At 36.4% G+C, this 19,349-nt stretch overlaps 1 protein-coding gene across 3 annotated transcripts in view; it reads right to left on the minus strand.

Moving 5' to 3' along the window:
- CDH18 (cadherin 18) overlaps positions 1-19,349 on the minus strand; it is a 168,032-nt gene that overhangs the window by 127,588 nt on the left and 21,095 nt on the right. For all 3 annotated transcript variants that reach the window (XM_086469061.1, XM_086469060.1, XM_086469062.1), the window contains exon 2: positions 2,868-3,162. In XM_086469061.1, coding sequence (XP_086325187.1) covers positions 2,868-3,162 — 295 coding nt within the window. The remainder of the gene's footprint in view (positions 1-2,867; positions 3,163-19,349) is intronic.

Consider the following 19,349-nt stretch of genomic DNA (forward strand, 5'->3'; position numbering starts at 1 on the left):
AGGATGAAAAAAAGATAATTTTTATAAATAGAAGAAACAAATAAAACCCAATTCCATTAGCTGCTTTTGACTTTGAGGATAACATTGATTTCATTTCCACTGTCTTTTCTCCTATGCAGAAAATAAAAGGCTTCCACACGGGAAGGAAATAATCAAGGAATTAAAATGGTCTCCATTAAAGACAAACGAAACTGAAGAAAGAGGAAGACAGAGTTATGCATTTGTGGAGACAGTTGATAAAGGAAATTAATTTCATGTCAAGTCAGGCTGTACTGTGACAAGAGACAACTGAGGTAACAGCTTAGATGCTACAGAAATGAGCTGCAACAGTAAAGCTTTGTGCTACAGTGAATTATTGAAGACAACGGAAGAGTTTTCATACAGGCCCACAATATTCTTGCTGGGAGCTCTATCCCCTCACTGTAATAGTTCCTACAATGGTGTATTGCTTAAATAGTCCTGGTGTTATGACATATGCCTTTCTGTACTTCCATAAATTTCTCTTCAGAATTATATTTGCAATAGTATGCTTAGATGGTTAAAATAGGGAACTCTATAATAAAACCATGTCCTGTTATACACACTAGCATCATTGTGTAGATGGTATGGAGACCTATGTGTTTTTAGCTCTGAGAAGCAAAAGATGAGATCAAGGAAGTCAGTATTTGAGAGGAAGCTATGGTTTAAGAGAACAATGTACAATTTGCAAATTATTTTAAGGAATGAAAATATATTTGATCTATAATCTGAAAATCTTTATTAGCTAGATAATGATGAAACAAGAATGGCTAATAAAGACTGTTCTTCTGGTAAAGACCCAGAAAAAGCTATTAGAAATAATAATGTTAATAAATAATGATAATAAAATGTGGAAGGAGGGGGAAATAGAAATTACAAACAAAGATGAGGTAACAATTCCCAGTTAGAGGGAAACAGACTATGGAAAGAAGAAAACTCATAAAAGTGAAGTTGAAGGGTAATATGGGAACAATGACCTATGAAAGAAGAAGAAAGAAGGAAGTAAGTGGAGATGAAAGATGTTTTCCCCTTCATGTATCCTTGTTGCAAGACAGACCACAGGAAAAAAGGCTTAGAGCTCTCCACAGCTGGAGAGACATCTGAAATAGCACACTGGGGGAGGACTTGGAAGAGTCCAAAAAGGGAGAGGTGGAAAGGAGACTGGAAAGGGAGAAAGGTGCTAGAAGTACCTATGAAGAACAAAGTATTAGAACAAGACAATTACAATGCACACAGGTAGATTATTTTTCAGAACATCAAGTATGGAGGTCATTTTGAGAAGAAAATCAAGAAACTATTCCTATGTGTCAGTGTAGTGGCAGTAGCAGTGAGATAAAGAATGAGGAGGCAGTAAAAAAGTCAGAGGAAGAGAATGGGGGAAATTTTTATATCCTTTTAAAACGTGATATTTTATATCCTTTCAAAACATGAGCTTGAGAGTCCATTTAACAACCTGATTTTGCATGGTAGATAGGAAAGGACATTTATTCTCTACTTTATACAAGATTAACAGCCTTTAGGTCAATGAAGAAGCCACTGGTGCAAAAGTCTCTGCTTCCCAACTGTCACAGCTCTGAACTCCATGGTTCAGGAGTAAGATTTAATATATTTTGGTCTTTCCAGGACTGGTATGATTACTACATGTTTGCAAATATTTCATATGCCACACTTCATTTGTATACACAAGAGAAGAACTGTAGATGTGTTTGGAATGCAGTTTTCACCATGCACATCTGTAATGGAAGCTGTGGTTTTGGCCTGTTTAGTCTCTCCATGTTAAATATTTCCTTGTGCATTGTGAAACTGTATGCAGTTCAAACAGTATGCAGACTTCCACAAACAGATTAAACTTCCCTCATCACACAACCATGTGTGTCTGAACTCAGAATAATGTCAGGTGGTACCACAGAAGACGAACCGCATGCAGATTCCCAGTTTAAAATTAATTTCACCTGTCTACATCAGGAAAGTTACACAAGGTACCTTCTCATCCAAAATAACTGTATTAACCAAATACCGTATGTGACTTTCAAGTATGGAACAAAACACTACTGCTATTTTCTGATCTACTTATATGAGTTATCATTACCATTCAAAGTGATCGAATGATGACAAACCATTAAGAGTCAGTGACAATATTCATTCTCATATATATGATCAATATTGTTATGAGAGCTGAATAACTACATGTATTTTAATATTTTTCCCTTTTAATTTTTAAAATTCTACTCTGCAGAAGTTAAAGTGTATCACCTTATTAGACAAAGAGCAATGAGAAAAGAACAAATTATCTACTTTTCACTAGGGAAAGTTTGACACATCTTGGACTTGAAGGTTGTTTCTTAGATGGGGTATGTAGGGATTTGGGGTGAAAGGGAAAAGCGTGTGTTCATGAGGTAACTATGTGTACTGTCCATTCAGTAACAAAAAGCAGCAGATATATTTCACAAAGACCAGTCATGATAGTTAACCTTTCTCAAAAAATTATCTAGCACAAAAGTTGTATTCCCATCTGTCTGTCCTAGCCTAGTTACGTAGCTTTGATGTTGTGGTATTACAGGAAAGTTATAAACTAATTTCAACACCAGAGAAGAAATAAATAAATAAAATTGACTGTATAATGTAGCACCCTGAAGAGTAAAACTATCTGAACTACATTTCTAACAGGGAAAACCAAAGATCAGGACTGTTTTGAACTTCACTTTATAAGAAACTTAATAAAAGTAAATAAACATATGACACCTTGGTCTAAAATAATCTAGAAAACTACCATTTCTTTATATTTGTTTAATTCTGATTAATTTTCACTTATTAAAAGATTGTTGAATAGAACAATTTGTTTTCCTTACCCATTTCAGACATCTCTGGCACAGTAACAATGTACGGTCCATCTGTAAATTTTGGTGCATTGTCGTTGATATCCTGCACTTTGATAATGAATTCAGATTCAGGCTCAAGTGGCTTGTTTGTCCGTCTATCAATAGCTTGGGCATGAAGCACATAGTGTGTCTTCTGCTCTCGATCTAGGCTTTTGGTTGAATGGATGTCGCCAGTCGTGTCATCAATAATAAATATAGTTCCTGCCCCTTCTCCAGTGAGGATGTATTTGACTGATCCATCACCTTTGTCGGAATTGGAGTGCAGCTGTAGAACATATACACATAAAGTCATATAAAATGATATATTAAATTTCATGAAAGGTTATTGCACATAAGATATAAAAACTATAATATTACTCTTAGCATCATTCTACTTTGTTTTTAACCTTCCCAGCTCTTGCTGTAATCTCTCATGAGCTATTTCTGGCAAGTCAACCATTTTGTTCAGGGTCATTTCCACCCAGCAGAGTTCATTTTTTAAGCTGGAATTTCTTGAGTTCTAGGTCCATTCTAGAAAACTTCTCTAAGTCAAGAATATTCTAGCAACTGGGGTGGGTTTTATTTCATTTTGGTTTGGTTTTAGTCATAGTAGTTATCTTACGGCACTCACTGCTAGAAACTCTGCCTTAAGCCCTAAGCCTGAAGCAGTCACACTGAGGATTGTTTGCTTCAATGATGGTAGCTCTGTCCCACCACCCATGTTATCTTCTGTGGCCCTGAGGACAGCACCATTTACTACAAAAGGAAACTGCATAGAGCAGCAGGGACAGAGGTCTATCCAAGATTACTCTATCCCTCAACAAACCACTGCCATTTTATCTGGGCTTTGTTTGTTTGTTCTTAATTAGAAAGTCACCTAATTTGCTTATATTTAAATTATTTATAATAAAGAACTTCGACTGATATGTCCAGCATTTTCATTGTTCCTAACACACATTTTGTGCTATAAAATATGTTAAGTATATTATAACTCTCCTTGAGTAGAAGAAAGCTTATATTTATTGGGGGGGTGGGAAGGAACAGTTACTAAGCACCCTGCTGTATTAAAAGATAACATCAAAAAGCTACCCATTAAGTCTCAGTGCTTCTAACTTGACTTTAAAGAATTGCCCATTTAGATTAAAAATGAACATGTGTTCTCTGAGAAGGAGGGGTGATCTTTTCACAGATTGAGAGGCTTTGTGGTTTTTTTTTTCTTTAAAATGACAGAACAGAATGTATTTATTGAGGTGCACAATGAGAACAAAATGATAATGCAGAAATGAACAGACTCAGCATTGTGCAGTTATATTGTGATGTTAAATCAGAAGGGAAACTGGTTTTAAGAACTCACTCATTCTTATTCTTATCCCACTGCCCTCACTATCTCTCAGTATCTGCAATGTGGCATTACTAAGTTTCTATACAGAATCTGAGCAAAGCAGAAGCAGAATGTCAGATATTATACTTAATTAACAGAACACAAGCTGTCAGTTTCCAGACCCCTTTCCATTCTCAGTTCAGAAACCATTTGGGCTGGATAAAGAGAAAACAAGACTTTTGGAGGTATAAAACAACTTTTTTTCTGACTTAAATCATAAGATACACAGGTGCTGCTCTTTTCTCACTCTCTCCTTGTACCTTTTTTTTGCCAGGTCTTTGTCTTGCCTTTAAAACTATCTAGCTTGCTATCTGTAAAAGAGTAAGCATATGGGTCTTAATGTAATTTTCCTCTCACGTATTAAATCTATGAAATTATGGTGTCACACATAATCTATATCTTGTCCCGTAGGGGGGTTTGGGAGGGGGAAGTTAATAAAATTAAGATCATCAGCTCATATAAACTTCAGCATAACTTCAGTCAATGTACCATATACTTATCTGAGCCACAAGATCTGACCAAATAACCAAAACAAAACTGGGTCACAACTGTGGACTCATTTTTTTTTTTTTTTTAATTTTGAAAATGGTAGAAAGAAAGAAACAAAGCGTCTGTTTGGCTTTGCTTTTATAGGACAGCAGGACAGTCTTACACCTTTCCATTACAGTAGTGATGGGCAAAATTCTGGTTACATGTCTTCTTATCCTCAGAATAATACTGTATTCTATTACCAAAGGAATAATTCACTCAATGTAAAATGACAGGGATCCAAACTTCCTATAAAATCAAAATGTCCTCTGAAGTGATTTATTCCTAAAGACAAAAATAGTAGGTATTCTGGTATTTAAACCCTGGTTTGCTGGTATTCTAATTGTTCAGAAACCATCAGAATTGTTTTTCTTTTGCTGCAGGTTCCTTTCTTGATAAAATGATTCGTAAGTGTTGTTGTTTGCAAATGTTAACATTAGCCTCAGAAAGATTGTCTCTAATTTAAGGGTGGGGAAAAAAAAAAAGAAAATCAGGAGAATATTTGTATGCCCAGGAAAATGACAAATTTAAGAAGTACACTTTCTTAAAAAACCCCAAATATCAACATAGACGTGGCATTCCAATACCATACTGCAGAAAGGCACATTCAGAAACTCACTGTCATAGCATGAAATGCATGGAAGATTTGGGAAAATTAATAACATTAGATATTTTTTGTTGCAAAGAAACAACTATTTGTACTTTTCAGCAGTGAAGAAAATCCAGGTACATTTTGAGTCAGAGGGTTTTTACATCTAGCAGGTATTTACATCTAACAGGTAATAAAAGTTAAGAAACACAAAAGATTCTCAGCTGATTGCATGGCCAACCAATTATATGTTATACATGCTAAACATCATGTTACCCAAAAAACTTCAATCAAAAAATGCAGCAGGGAATGTCATTAGAAGAACATTATCTGGGTATTAATAAACACTAAAAGCCTTCAATTTACAATCGGGTCTTTTATACTGCAGTTGTAAGGAAGCAATTGAAAACACGAGAAAGCTAAGAAAAGTGCTTGCTCTCCTACTTCCTGATATTTCCTACATTCTTTGAAATATAACACTTTGATTTATGCCTTTTAATTTCTAATGCTGAATCTTAAAATCACATAGGAGGATTTTGCATAGCACTTCTGCATAACAAAGTGCTTTTCCTTTGTCAGTTGGTTTATATTTCAGATTTTCTGTAAAGTAAAGATTAAAAAACTGTTTGTCTTCTTAAATTCTTCCATCTCAGTACAAATTGGCCCAAGTAGAAAAATATCAAGGCTTCTCTCAAACACTTATTTGCAGTATGTGTTATGCTGAAAGAACCCCTGGAAATCTCTCCTTAAGACAATGACTACCAGGTTAATGAAAGATTCGTGTCCCTGAGCATGGCACACTTCTTTCTTTTCCCTATGTACTACGAAATCACCTCCACAACAGGTGGTTTATTCCACAAAAGCATTTCTAATTAGAACAAATGTGATTCACTGCTTAGGTTACAAATACGTGGTTTGGGAGACTGTATTTCTGTAGCTATGTCTACAATAACTTATAAAAGACAGCAAGGGAGAAAAATCTAGCTGGACAATAGCGTACTCTCTCTCTCTACTCGAGACTGCTGTAACTATTTATCTTTCAGATTAATTTGACAGACAGGGGCATGCCGCTAAGCAATGCAGACTCAGTCCAATCCATATTCCATTCACCAGTTCAGACTTAACTCGTGTGACCTGGGGAAGTCATCTCAACCCAGATCCCTACAAAGGGTGTGGACATTTCACTTCAACGAGATGCCACCCCCTCTGCCAATGACTACTGCAAGAACATGTATACAACAGAGGATGAGACATTCACATACTGTAATAATGTGAGTGAATAGCTTAGATAAACACAAAATGTGGTGTTATTTTTTCCCCTGCTGTGCCAGTCAGAAATAGAGAGTTGGAATGTTGTGGGAATCTCTTAATTTAAAAAGAAACATAAACACATTGCAAATGAAACACGATTACTCATAATGTTGAGATGAGCAATGAGCAGTGACAAGAAACACAAGGGAAATATGCCAAACATTAAAACACAGCTCTGATTTCTGTATCAGAGGTTTTAACTAGAACTATGAAAACATTACTGAAAATGTCTTTCAGTAGGTCTTAGCTTCTATGATAGACCAACTCATCTGATGATTATATATCGATCTGTGATATTAACTTTTTAACTACTAAAGAAGCTTTTTTTTTCTTCTTAAATTGTTTCAAACTGCTTCCCGAAGTAATCTCACCTTAGACTTCAAACCCTATTTTAAAAATGACTTTGCAGACCAATAGTTACCAGTAGAGACTGTAACTTGCACTCATCACTTAGCCCTCTCTGTCCCCCAGGGCTCCCCCCAACCTGCCCATGCCCCAGGACCCCATGTCAGCGCCCCCAGGGCCATCAGCCCCTGCCCCAGCAATGCCACAGCAGGGCTGGTCTCCAGCTCCCCACAGCCCTGCCCTGCCCAGCCACAGGCTTCGCCAAGTTGGGCCCACCTGCAGGACCATGCCCCGGCCCAGCCTCGGCCTGGTCCCATCACCAGGTACCCGATGCCCAGGACTGTGGCTGCCTCAGAGGCCCCCGGCTGCCCTGCTCCTGGCTGGCCCTGCCATGACCCGCCTGGGGACCCCCAGTGCCCCAGCCCCAAGGAGCTGTCTTACTCTGTTGCTCCCCAACAGCAATGTCGCCAATCCCCCAACTTCCAGCCAGTGCAGTCTTCCTAACTCCTTGTGGAAATGCAGTTTCTATCCTAAGTGACGGGCTAGCTTCTGAAAACTTTACTTATCATGGCTCATTTGGTTATGTTCCTAACAAGAACATACCTTTTAAATATTCTGAATCTGTCCACAACCAGAAGCCACCAGGAAGTATTTAATTTTCATCCCGTTGGGCATTATTCCTGTCTTTATTTCTCTGAATTTTTATGGAAAGAAGAAAGTGAAAATAACAGCTGAAGAGCATATCTGGACTGTCACCTTTATCAACCCAGTGGGCTCCACTTCTTGACATATTTAATAACAGCCTGGATTCAGGATGATTTATGATGGTTCCTCAATCTCTAACTAGGCTATATCAGCAGTGTATGACCGATTTTGCAGAATAGCAACCAAGGTGTCCTTGTTTTGCTGAGACTTAAACATTTTTCTTCCATCAGCCCGTTTAACTGCTTAACTTTATTTTAGTATTCCTGCAGAAACTGTAGAAGGGCTACATTTTCCAAAGGCATAATTTTAAGAGGTCTAACAAACATTCCAGTTAATGGGTTTTCTTTATATTCCTATATTAATTTTGATCCTACAAATCTTCAAATACTTAAAATTTGATCCACCAGCATATCAACTACTGTAAAATGAATGCACAGATTGTAGACTTATTGCCCAGCTAATACAGTACTGTTGCTGCTAGTAACTGCAAAGTAATCAGGTGGCTAAAGCCTAATCGCAAATCTAAATGGTCAAGTGGCTGCTGCTTAGCTACTGGTCTTATTTACTACCCTTCATCTTCATGCATCTTTTACCTAATTGTTATAGCTAACGCTTAGCCATATCACACATACGAACATGTAAGCATACATACTTGTCAAGCAAATGACCACAAATAGGCAGAAATTACTGGACAGTATAGAAGCAGGGACCAATGGGAGAGAAGCACACTAATAAGTGCTATAAAACCAATGAAAAAATTGATGAGGAAGTCAACATCCTTCCTGCTGGAAATGTGGGATGCTAACAACTCACAGTGATAACCATACTCCCCTGCGCTTGCCTAAGGAAGATAAGCCACAACCAGGAAATCATGCATGACCAGAAGAACAAGAAAGAAGCCTAGGCAAGAGGGGCAGTGGTAAACTAGAAGCTGTCTATTAGTGATTTAATTGCACACCTGCTTCCCCATGACTGCTTTATTTGATCAATTTGGATTCTTGTGTTGTGTGAGCGGTTTTTTAAGTAGACTAGCAATGACTTTTACAATGTTTTAATTGGGCTACCAATAAATTCTTGGATCTGGATGTAAGACATGTGCTGTTCTGTTGGAAAAAAAAATCATGAAGAGCTTCCCATACATGTGCTAAACTCAAATATGAGGTTGATTTGAAAAAATCAAGAACTGTTGCACTGACCTAATGAATTTAATCAGAGTAGAAGTGGTTATGTACATATAAACTTAAATTATTTTGAAATAACTGTAGATAATTAACTTAAAACTTACTGTTGACAAATAATAAACAATAAAAATTATATGCACAGAATTCCAAAAACAAAACCTAAGTTCTGGTAGTGACACTACCATGATCTCTTGTGAATAAAGTATTGTCTTCTGTTTGGGAAGCAAGCATGTTCTTTCAAGGAAAGCAGCAGAAACTCCCCTTCTCAATTCTGTTGTCATTGCCATTCAGTTTAACCAGACAACTAAAGGGCTCCAGCACAACACTACCACAGCAAAGTCTTCCATCGCGTGCCCCACCTAGAGGAATGACAAAACTGTTTGCAACAACATGAGCTATGAGCTTTAGGCAAAGCACAGGAGAATATATTAGAAAAGAATGTACGCATGTTACTTTAATTTTGTTACACAGAACTATTTAATGCTTCACCGAAAACATCAAAATGTAGATACGTATAAAGAATTAATGGTGTAACACTAAAACATTGAGAAAAAAAATTTCAAATCTCTCTATTAAGAGCTACAATCATGTTGACTTCCAATGTTTAGGTAGACATAACGTGTAATTTAAAAGAAATTATACAATAACTTAGTAGAACTAAAAACCGCATATAAAATTATTCTGAATGGTGCATACTGCAAAACCAGAGTCTAGCTGACACTACTGAAATGTTCATTGTGCCTATGCAGTAAAAGCGTCCTCAGATTTGCCGCAGACTTTCTTCCTTTGGTCTGAGCTATAAAATATGTTTTAATGAAATATACTGCTCTGGGCAATGTCACACCTTTTGATGGAATTCTCAGAGGGAATCATTAGCCCAGGAGATAACTGTATTATCTATAGCAGTGTCCACAAATCGAGAAGAAGCTATTCCACACCCTTGTCAAACAGAGGAAGAAAATACAAAATTGCAATTGCCCCCATCTGCTGAATGGGTTTTCTGAGATAGAAAAAAAATAATTGGATTGCAATCATCCAGGAAAAACAAAACAGAAACAGTATTAACTTCAGAGTATAACACTGCAGCATACAAACATCTGTTCTTGCAAGATGCGCTTATCTGAAGTCGTCTTCTTTGCGGTTTTTGGGGAGACTGGGTAATGGCAGAAGTATTCAGGTGCATAAGCAACCACATCCAAAATAACATCAGGTGTACTAAAGCTGACACAAGTGGTCAACATTAGCTTCTATTTTCACTCTGTACAAAAGGACTCCTCCAGTGAATGACAAGAAAAATAGAAAATGGAATCCTAAACCAACACAATAAACGTTTATGTATAAACCTGTTGTTTTGTTTTCAAAAAGCACTATATATTTTTAAGAAAAACAGAATCCAAAATTGTGCTTTCAGTGTACTGTGTGTCTAAATCAATATAGAAGAAAAACACTTCCACTCTGCTGAAGTTTTCATCTGAACTCTCTTCACAGCAGTAAGCTTTCATTTCAGACGTCTTTTACTCAGTCAAATGCTGTGATGGGCATAGAAAGTATATTTGTTTTACAGGTTTTAAAGCTAAGGAAAGCATTCTGAAATTATAATTATGTAACTAGATTTGTTTGCAGGTCCCAGGTCTAAGTGAATACAGCTTATTGAACCATTACTCTAAAACATGTCTGAAATTAAGCTGGTCTTTTTGTTTGGGTCTTATTTGAAAAAATATTATTTTTAAACAGAAAACAAAACAAGACTCCTCATTCCTCAGTACTGCTCTTCAGCCCGGACAGTTGTTTCAGAGTGGAACCACACTGCCTTTAACCCATGAAATGCTGATCTGCAGTGATACTTATGCAGAATGGCCACAAGATATTCATGTGAGGCAAATGCTTGACTCTGTCATATCATATCATCTTTACTTCTAAGTAAGCAAAATCCTAAAATGTCTTAGGCTACAGAGCTTCTATTTTTTCAGATCTTGCAGCCTCCTTACAGGGCAAGTGTAATTTTCTCTCATTCAAAGAGAAGTAATCTGAGTTTCACAGACTTGAATTTTTCCCAGACGTTAAAAAAATACTCAGATTTTAAAAACCCCAAGCCAGATTCTGGTCTATCCAGTTGTGATATCATTAGATAATGCTCAATTCTGCAAAAAAGAAAGTAGGAAGGGATGGATTCCTGAAGCCACAAAAAATTCCTGGAAGGTAACAGAATTTCAGGACATTGAGAAACTCATCTTTTCTATGCCATCAGAAAAGCATCTTCGCTAGAGAAAAAAAGAAAAAAAGAAAGGAAACGAAAATTAAACTATGAGAGGTGAAAGTTAAGATTTTAAATGAACGCTTCACTGTTACATTCAGACAAATAATTATCAAGATCTAGGCCAGATTTCTGCTAGGTTTGTGTGTATGGTAGTCAAAAGTCTGGCTTCAATGTGTATGAACAGGAAATTAATGCATGGGTCGATGTTAATATTATTTCATTGCGTTCTGCTCTGGCAATATATGATTCCTTTCTCCCCTCTGATGTTGTATGTCACTAAGCCATGCAGAAAACTATTTCAAGCTCTCTAGACAAATTTATAAAATTGAGTGGTCTTCAGTTTTCAGCATCTCCTCACACTCACTGTCACCAAAACCTCACTTCACAATCAATAAATCTGTAATTGTGGTGGTAACTTATATTCCCAGATCCATGTAGAAGAACCATAAATTTGACGGTCTGAATCCAAATGCCTTGATGATACACTGTTCCTAAAAGAAGCCCTGGCCACACCACAGCATCACTGGAAGAAGAATGTTTTGTTTCAGTTTGTGTTGTTACTAAACAGTAAGGAGGTGTTATGCCAGTATAAAGCACTTCTAAAAATTGTGCCTTTCCTATAAATAGGCACAAGCATACAATAAAAGTGCTTCAGTTCATGGTACTACTCTCTGGCACAGGTCTTGCAAACTTCTAACTGAAGCATTGCTTTGTTTATAAATGCCTTACTGTTCAGCTACATAGTCACAGACGCATTAGACCTCAAAGATACAAAAAGTAGCCCTAGGTACCAGTATCCTAATTTGCATTATCTGGAGAAGTGTGCCTGCTTTCATATGCTCAGGACATTGAAAAGGTCAAGGTCAGAAAAATGTGAAGTGCATGTACTCTTTGAAAACACAAAGAGATGCAAGAGTTTGGGGCTTGGAAATTCACTGAAGCAGTGAAAAGCTACTCTACTCTGGAAAACATTGCACATTTGTGACAACGATGGAGTAAAAACACAGTTTCTGTTTCTACACACTCTTTCTGTAGACTTTCTACAGATGCTTTTGATCTTCATTTCTGGTGCCTGCTCAGTCTGCTCAATCAAGCTACTCTCACTGCGGTTTTTACTAATGTTTATTATTTTTTATGTGCACAAAGCGACAATCAAATTCTGCTTTTCCTTTCCATTTGCAGTACAGAGGGAAAAAAGGGAACACCTCCACTGTAACAGGGTGGTTCAAAAAGAAAACACATATCTGCCTTTACTGAACAGAAATGCCAACCTAAGGATTATTTCCAATTTTTCCAAATGAGAAAGAACTGTTAGTTCTCTAAAACTCTGATCAATGAATTCCACATTATGCATGACCTCCATGTATATAGCTTCTCCTCATATTAACGGCAGTGATAGAAATAGCTCACTGGAGCACAGAGCTGTAAGTGTAATGTATTCGAACTCTTAAGTATGATTTATTTGTTTGTTTGCTTGTTTGTCTGACAGCGCTACAGCAAATTCTGTTTACTCTATGAAAGATCTTAAGACAGTATATTCATTTCTAAGCTCAGGAAAAACAACTCTGCAGTGTACCCATGTGATACTCTAAATTACTTCTTTCTCCTTTGCTCTTTCTAAATAATATTGTGAAGATAAAAATAAATGTGTGATTTTCTGATGTAGTATTTGTGAGCCATGTAAAACTAACAAGAGAAAAATTTATGCCAGGTACTCCATTACTTACTCAATTACAGAGCTTGATTAGGAAAAAAATATTAAGTGGAAAAGTTCAAGGAGAGATAATTAATTTACCAGCTTCCTTTTAACCCATCCTTCCAAAAATCTTTCATACATTTTTGGTTTTGATGTCTTTGAAGCTAATTTGCTGAGAAATTTATAAGACTGTGGAAAGAAAACAGGTTAGCTACTGTCCAATGGCTTCTATTTCAGGTGAAAAAGTTGTTTCATTCTGAAGAAAGTGAAAAGAATGCACAACCATGTATTATCAAGAACTGAAGAGACCACTGTTTCAAAAGGATTTCATCTCCATATATTTGTGAACTCCTTATCAACTCATGTTAATGCACTTTTTCAGGTAAGATAAATGCATGTTTTTATTATTCAGGGGTTTTTTTGTGATTGTATTTGTTAAGAGTTCTTTGTTATATACTTTTTAAGTATTAGAAAATGGTATGACAACACTGAATATCAGAATACTGATTTTTTTGGGGTATCGATTCACTGCTGCTACAGTATTTAACACTTGAAGGCATCTGCAATGCCATTTCATCTCTTTTATGTGGCCTACAGCTTGTCCTCTTGTTGAGTGAAATTTAGATTTGTAAAAAAATTGCTTCTGTGTAGAGTTTCCATTACAAGCCTCACAAGTGACCACCCTTCTTCTGTATCTCCCTTAGAAGAGAATATGATTTTTTTTCCGATCACAGATACTTTTCTCCTTCCTATAATGTAGTACTCTTGCTGTTTGCTAGAAGGAAAAAATACTACATAATACAGGAAAAGAGCCCTGCATCCTCATGATGCGGACATGTTTCCACAAATTTCTTTAAAGGGTCACTAGTGCTTCAAAATCCATTGATAATGGAGAATGCCAACTGTGCTGCTTTCAACATCTTTGTTGAGTAAGTCAGAAGAATATCCATGTTCACAGCAGAAGCTTATCACTAGCCCCTTCCAAAGATATAAGTCATGTAATGACTGCTATAAAAAAGGTGACAAAGTGCTCATGACCGTTACAGTGTTCATTATGCTTTTACGTAGCAGGAATAAAGAAATGGGAACATATCAATCCCAGGGAACAGGAATCTAAACAACTGTCCTTAACTTTAGCATGCTTTTTGTGAACTGTTACAAAAGCTTTCTGGATCTCATATGGACATAAACCGGGGAATTTCAAGAATCTTTTTTGTGTATTTCCCTACTTCACACACGCATTATCAAGAAGTAGCACAATTTCTGAGCACAGGGTTTTTCAATCAGTAATTCTTACCAATAAGCAGGTTTTTCAAAGGGTTAGTGTGCTACTGCTTCCATATTCTTCCTAGAGTCATCATGACCCCTATCTGCCATAAACATCTGTACTGCCATCACTGCAAGGCTGTGATTGTAAGGCAGAGTAAACCCTTCATTATTTACATTTAGTTCAGTACAACTTCTGGGCAAGTAAAACACAAGTTCTGAAAACGTTTACAAACAGGTTTTATATCACAATTTTTGACTGACTGGCATTTTGAGTTAAGAGCACTCCTATAGAGTGTAACATGTAATCTTTTGCTACTTTTTCCACCTGACAATGTAATTTCAAGTCCTGCATATCTTTTCAGCACAATACAGAGCATTTACATCCTTCCACAGACAACAACCATTCTTCACTGTGACTGACAACACACATTCTAATAATGAGGAAAAGAAATTACGTTAGACTTTTGAAATAGCAACCAAACAGACCAAGCCCTCCAAATTTCGAGACACCCACATTTAAATTTCAAATATGCTTAATTGTTCCTGCATTGAATCCATGACATGTCTGTTTCTAAAAGCAGCTATGGTATAGTTTTGTATAATAGGATATACAAGAAGAACCTATGTCTATGAATCGGGTATCTGCAGATGGAATTGTGATGTAAAATTGTATAACATTTGGTATTTCTGAGCAATATTTTTACATGAAAATTCTCCTATGTTAAAAAACACAGGAAGTGTTCTGAAGAATTTATCTTACGTAGCTTTAGATAGATGGATGCTTAAAATTAAATAAAACCTTCTCCTCAAAGTTCTAAATTTCTCATTGAAAAAATATTTATATTCTTTGCTGTCTATTGTAAAGTCATGTATGTTTGATACTTGAACTTGTTTTCACGTGTCTGCATGATAGACATATCCTGACCATGGAACTATCTTGCATTTAGCACAAGAAAAAGCTAATTGAGAACTATTTTCTTACAGAGTTACCCTTTGAAGGTGTTTAACAGAAAATATTTCAAAAAAGCAAGTCAGAGCCTCATCACTTTACTGAAGTGAACAGTAATATATTCTCCATGTTACATTTAACACAAAATTTATGTTTCTCATTAAGAATTGTCCTATATTCACCATCATCTAATTCCAATAGGGACACTAATGTTCTCTTTCTGTGCATGTAAGGAATCCCAGACAAGCTGTTTCATTCACTGCTATCACTTATTAAAATAAGTCATTAAAAAAAAGTCTGTTAACACCTGACCTTTCTCCATGACCAGTATTCCAAGTACTTTAAATGCCATAAACAAACTACTCCCACTCTGAGGCAGTATCTTCCTCTCCTTAGTGTTTCTTATGTGTATGATGACATATCAATCCATACAGATGTCATTTATCATGAATATTTCAGTAATTTTTACTTTCCAGAGACTGTTTGACACCTTGTACCCTCTCAAAAAATGTTCAGGCAGAATAGGATTGATAAAGCTACTGGCTGCCAAGAAACAGTTAGTTACAAATGATGCTTTAAAACAGTATGTGTAAAATGACAGGGAAATTAATATAAAAATAGTCAATTTCTGAAAGGAATTACAATGACCATTAATATATCTATTACTAAATATTCTTTCCAGCAGTACCATGAGGTGTCAACACGGAGCACCTATAGTCTCTTTTGGATGTACAGTCAATTCATTGACACATCTTCCACATCAGACTGTCTCCTTTACATTTAAGGAGCCCAGAAGGAAGTGCCCATATGGCCTAGCAGAAGACCTGAGGGTCTGATTCTGATCTCCCAGTGTCTTTTTTCTAACCTAATTACACTAATACTAGGAATTTGAAAAATATTTATTCTTTTTCAGGAAAAAATAACAACAAAAATATATAGTTTGGCACTTCAAGCACCTACTGAGAACACAAGCTTTCAATCAGCCATCCTAAAGTGAGTAAATATCACTCATATTACTAAAATACTACTTATTCCACAGAAGGAATAATCTAGTAGGTTATTATGCTCACTGACGCAGAATAGCCCTAACACCACAGTTCATGGTAACAAAGCAGGCTGCTAGTTAGGCAGCAGAAATACAAATTTTACTTTTATAAGAGCTCAACTTTTTTTTGTCTCAAGTGATAATTTTTAACATTATTCAGTCAGCTTGAAATATGTTCCTTCCAACCCTAACGATTTCATACTATTAGAACTAAAGAAAACTGAGACAAATATTGGAAATGTAGTAAATATCACGTTCACTAAAGGTGTGCTCAAGAAAACTCTGGAGTTTTTTTGAAAACTAAAATTTGCAAATGGAAATGCCTTCTGCCTACCAGCCCTTCTGTTAATATAAATAAAATCTTTGTTCAGGCACAAATCCACACTGTGGAGAATTTCCTGTCTATGCATGAGGAGCAAACCTATGGAATAAGTATTCAGCATCATAACAGATGCTGATGGGAGAAGTTAAACAAGAAAAATTGTATCAAAACTATTCCTCTGAAATGCCAATAAGACATATTTTGCCTTTCATAAGGACAAATTCCTGAGTTGACCTAAGCTGTAGGAAAAAAAAATCTACATTCTGGGCACTAATCATTTCCATTAAAGTTTAGTAACCCTAGCATTGAATCAGTTTTGTTTTATTTTAGAGTGACTTTTTATCTGGCTTACAACTACCTCCTAAAGAAGTCATATAAATGTTGCAGGTGTCTTACATCACTCCTCGTAATTTGTGTGAAATATGCTTTGAAACTAAATTCTCTAGCTTCCTTTATTTGATGGCTGATTTTTCCTACAGATGTTTAAAATTAGAAAAAGGGAAAAATTAGTGTATTTATTTCTTTGGAGTGGGCTCAGAATTGCTGCTTATCACTTTCATTGATGCTTTTCCTTTCTTTTGAATTATGAAATGCAGAACATGAAGGAAATCCCACTGATGCCAGTGGACTTTGGATCAGGTCATTACCGCTGGTAGACAAAACTATGGAAAATAGTTATTGTTTCAATAATAAATGTCAATTTCAAAGATGATTGCTTTGATTTTTAATGCACATATTACACATTTTATAAATATATATAATGTATGACAAGATATAAATCTTAAAATAAACCCAGGTAAGATCATAAAGCAAGAAAATTGTAATCTCAGACCTCAGATTTTCAGAACTGAAGATGGTAGGAAAATATAAGGGCAAGGTGTGGTGGAATAATCTCCTATATCTGCAGTTAGATGACCTGGAAAAGAGTAGTAAATTATTTCACTCTTTTATTATATTTTCAAGAATACCATTGTTTTAATGCCTCTGAAGTATTTGGCATTTCTGGGAACCAGTCACGCTGACACAGGCACGCAATGTTTTGCCATATCAGAATAGCACTACTCAGATACCATTAAAGTAATGGCAAGCTATCTGGACATAGATATTAAAAAAAGAGTTGCTCCCTTGTCAGACCTAGGACTGAATTCAAACTGAATGAAAAAGGAACAAAAGGACATAATGCATCATTTTCTGAGGATGAAGGCCTATTGAGCTAACCAATGATAATCCTTCAGCTGTCAGCAACATCTGCAGACATCACATAGCTAAAACACTACTTAGGCACTAAGTCGTACAAGCCTCCATAGTGTTAATTCAAGCTAGGTCATGAATGGCAGGATAAGATGATGGTTCTCCATACATGAGATGGCTATTACCTTATTAATTGCTTGTGCAAGCCCAGCTGTCTGCATAATCAAGGTCAGGGTGGGAGCAGTGACCTCTCACCAAGCTGAATTCTAAGCTGCAGAGTACTCGGTGGTATAAGAGATCAAAGGGAGAAGTTTGGTGAAGTAAAGAGTTCAGATAGTTTTCAGAGTGGAATTACCTTTTTTTTTTTTTTTTTTCCCCCAGAAACTGCAGATGGTTTGTTGTATTTAATCTTTACTCCAAAAAGACAGAAGTCCCATCCTCAGCCCAAAATATCACGTCCCCATGTGATCAAACCCTCCCCTCAAGTCCTTCAGGTTATCTTACATCCCTCCATGTTTCAAAAACTGCCATCATATCTTTCCACTTTTGGTCTTCCCTCCTTTACCTTGTGTTCTCCTATGTATCCTAGCACATAACATTCAACCATATACTCCACGTGCACGACGGTTCCTAAAAGCCTGCCTCCAACTGTATTCACATTGAATGCGCAGATCAACTGTGATGCCAAGGATATATTAAAATTTAAACATCAGCCTCTGGCGTTTAAAATTTTTGCTGAATGATATGGAGAATTTTGGGAGGGTAATTGGGTGCAAAACTTTGCAGTGAATAGAGAGTTATAGGGTGCAAAAGTGTACATTTGCAACACTATATAGATAAACATAAATTAGTAATTATGACAACTTATGCACTTACCACTCCTGTATGATTAAACTGGAAATTTTCTAATTAAAAACAAAAAACCCCCAAAACTGTTTGCTTCTAGTATTAAGGCAGCCAATATAGATTTTTCATTAACATAAATAATTCAAAGTAAAGGAGCTCTCTGGCTCAGGGCCATCTGTGTTTCAGCCTTTCCTAAACACATCCAAAGGCTTCATGGGTAGGCAACAAATGCATTTTGTTTAAAAGCACGCCCCGCCCCTCCCCACCAAAATATCCATATGTAACTCTGTGAAGGCAGATGCACACCTATTCACATATACAGCACACATGCAATCCTGATCAAGCTGAGAAAAGCAGCTTAGAAATACAAATATTTTAGAACACTGAACTCCCATTTTGCCTTTTCTTTTGAAGAGAGAATTAAGGCAATTTTCACAATTCTGTATGTATTTCTAATATAAAGAAAAAAGCTTCCGGCAGTCAGCTTAAAGCACATGATACGGCTGTGATAACAGCTTTGCAGAAAGACACCAAGGACACAGACATCCAGTAAAGCATGAGTTTGCATGCTATTTATTTCCTCCCTGGAAGTGATGCCTTCAGTATCATGCTGTTATTCAGAAAATTAGCATATGAAGGGAATACTTGCTTGTGAAACTCTCAAAATGCTCAAGGACAAGTGAAGCCTTGTGAAAGCAGAATTTAATTAATGATAAAAATCCAGAAAATAGTTTCATAGCCCATAGTACACTGGGATTAGCACACCTAGTTATAGATTAAGTCCATTCATGCCTTAAAGTTACAGCTTTACCTCTGTGTGTGATTTTACTTCTAACATTACATACACACCTCATGCTG

The sequence above is a fragment of the Leptosomus discolor genome, chromosome 8 (genome assembly GCF_034619465.1).
Source record: "Leptosomus discolor isolate bLepDis1 chromosome 8, bLepDis1.hap2, whole genome shotgun sequence".
Lineage (NCBI taxonomy): Eukaryota > Metazoa > Chordata > Aves > Leptosomiformes > Leptosomidae > Leptosomus > Leptosomus discolor.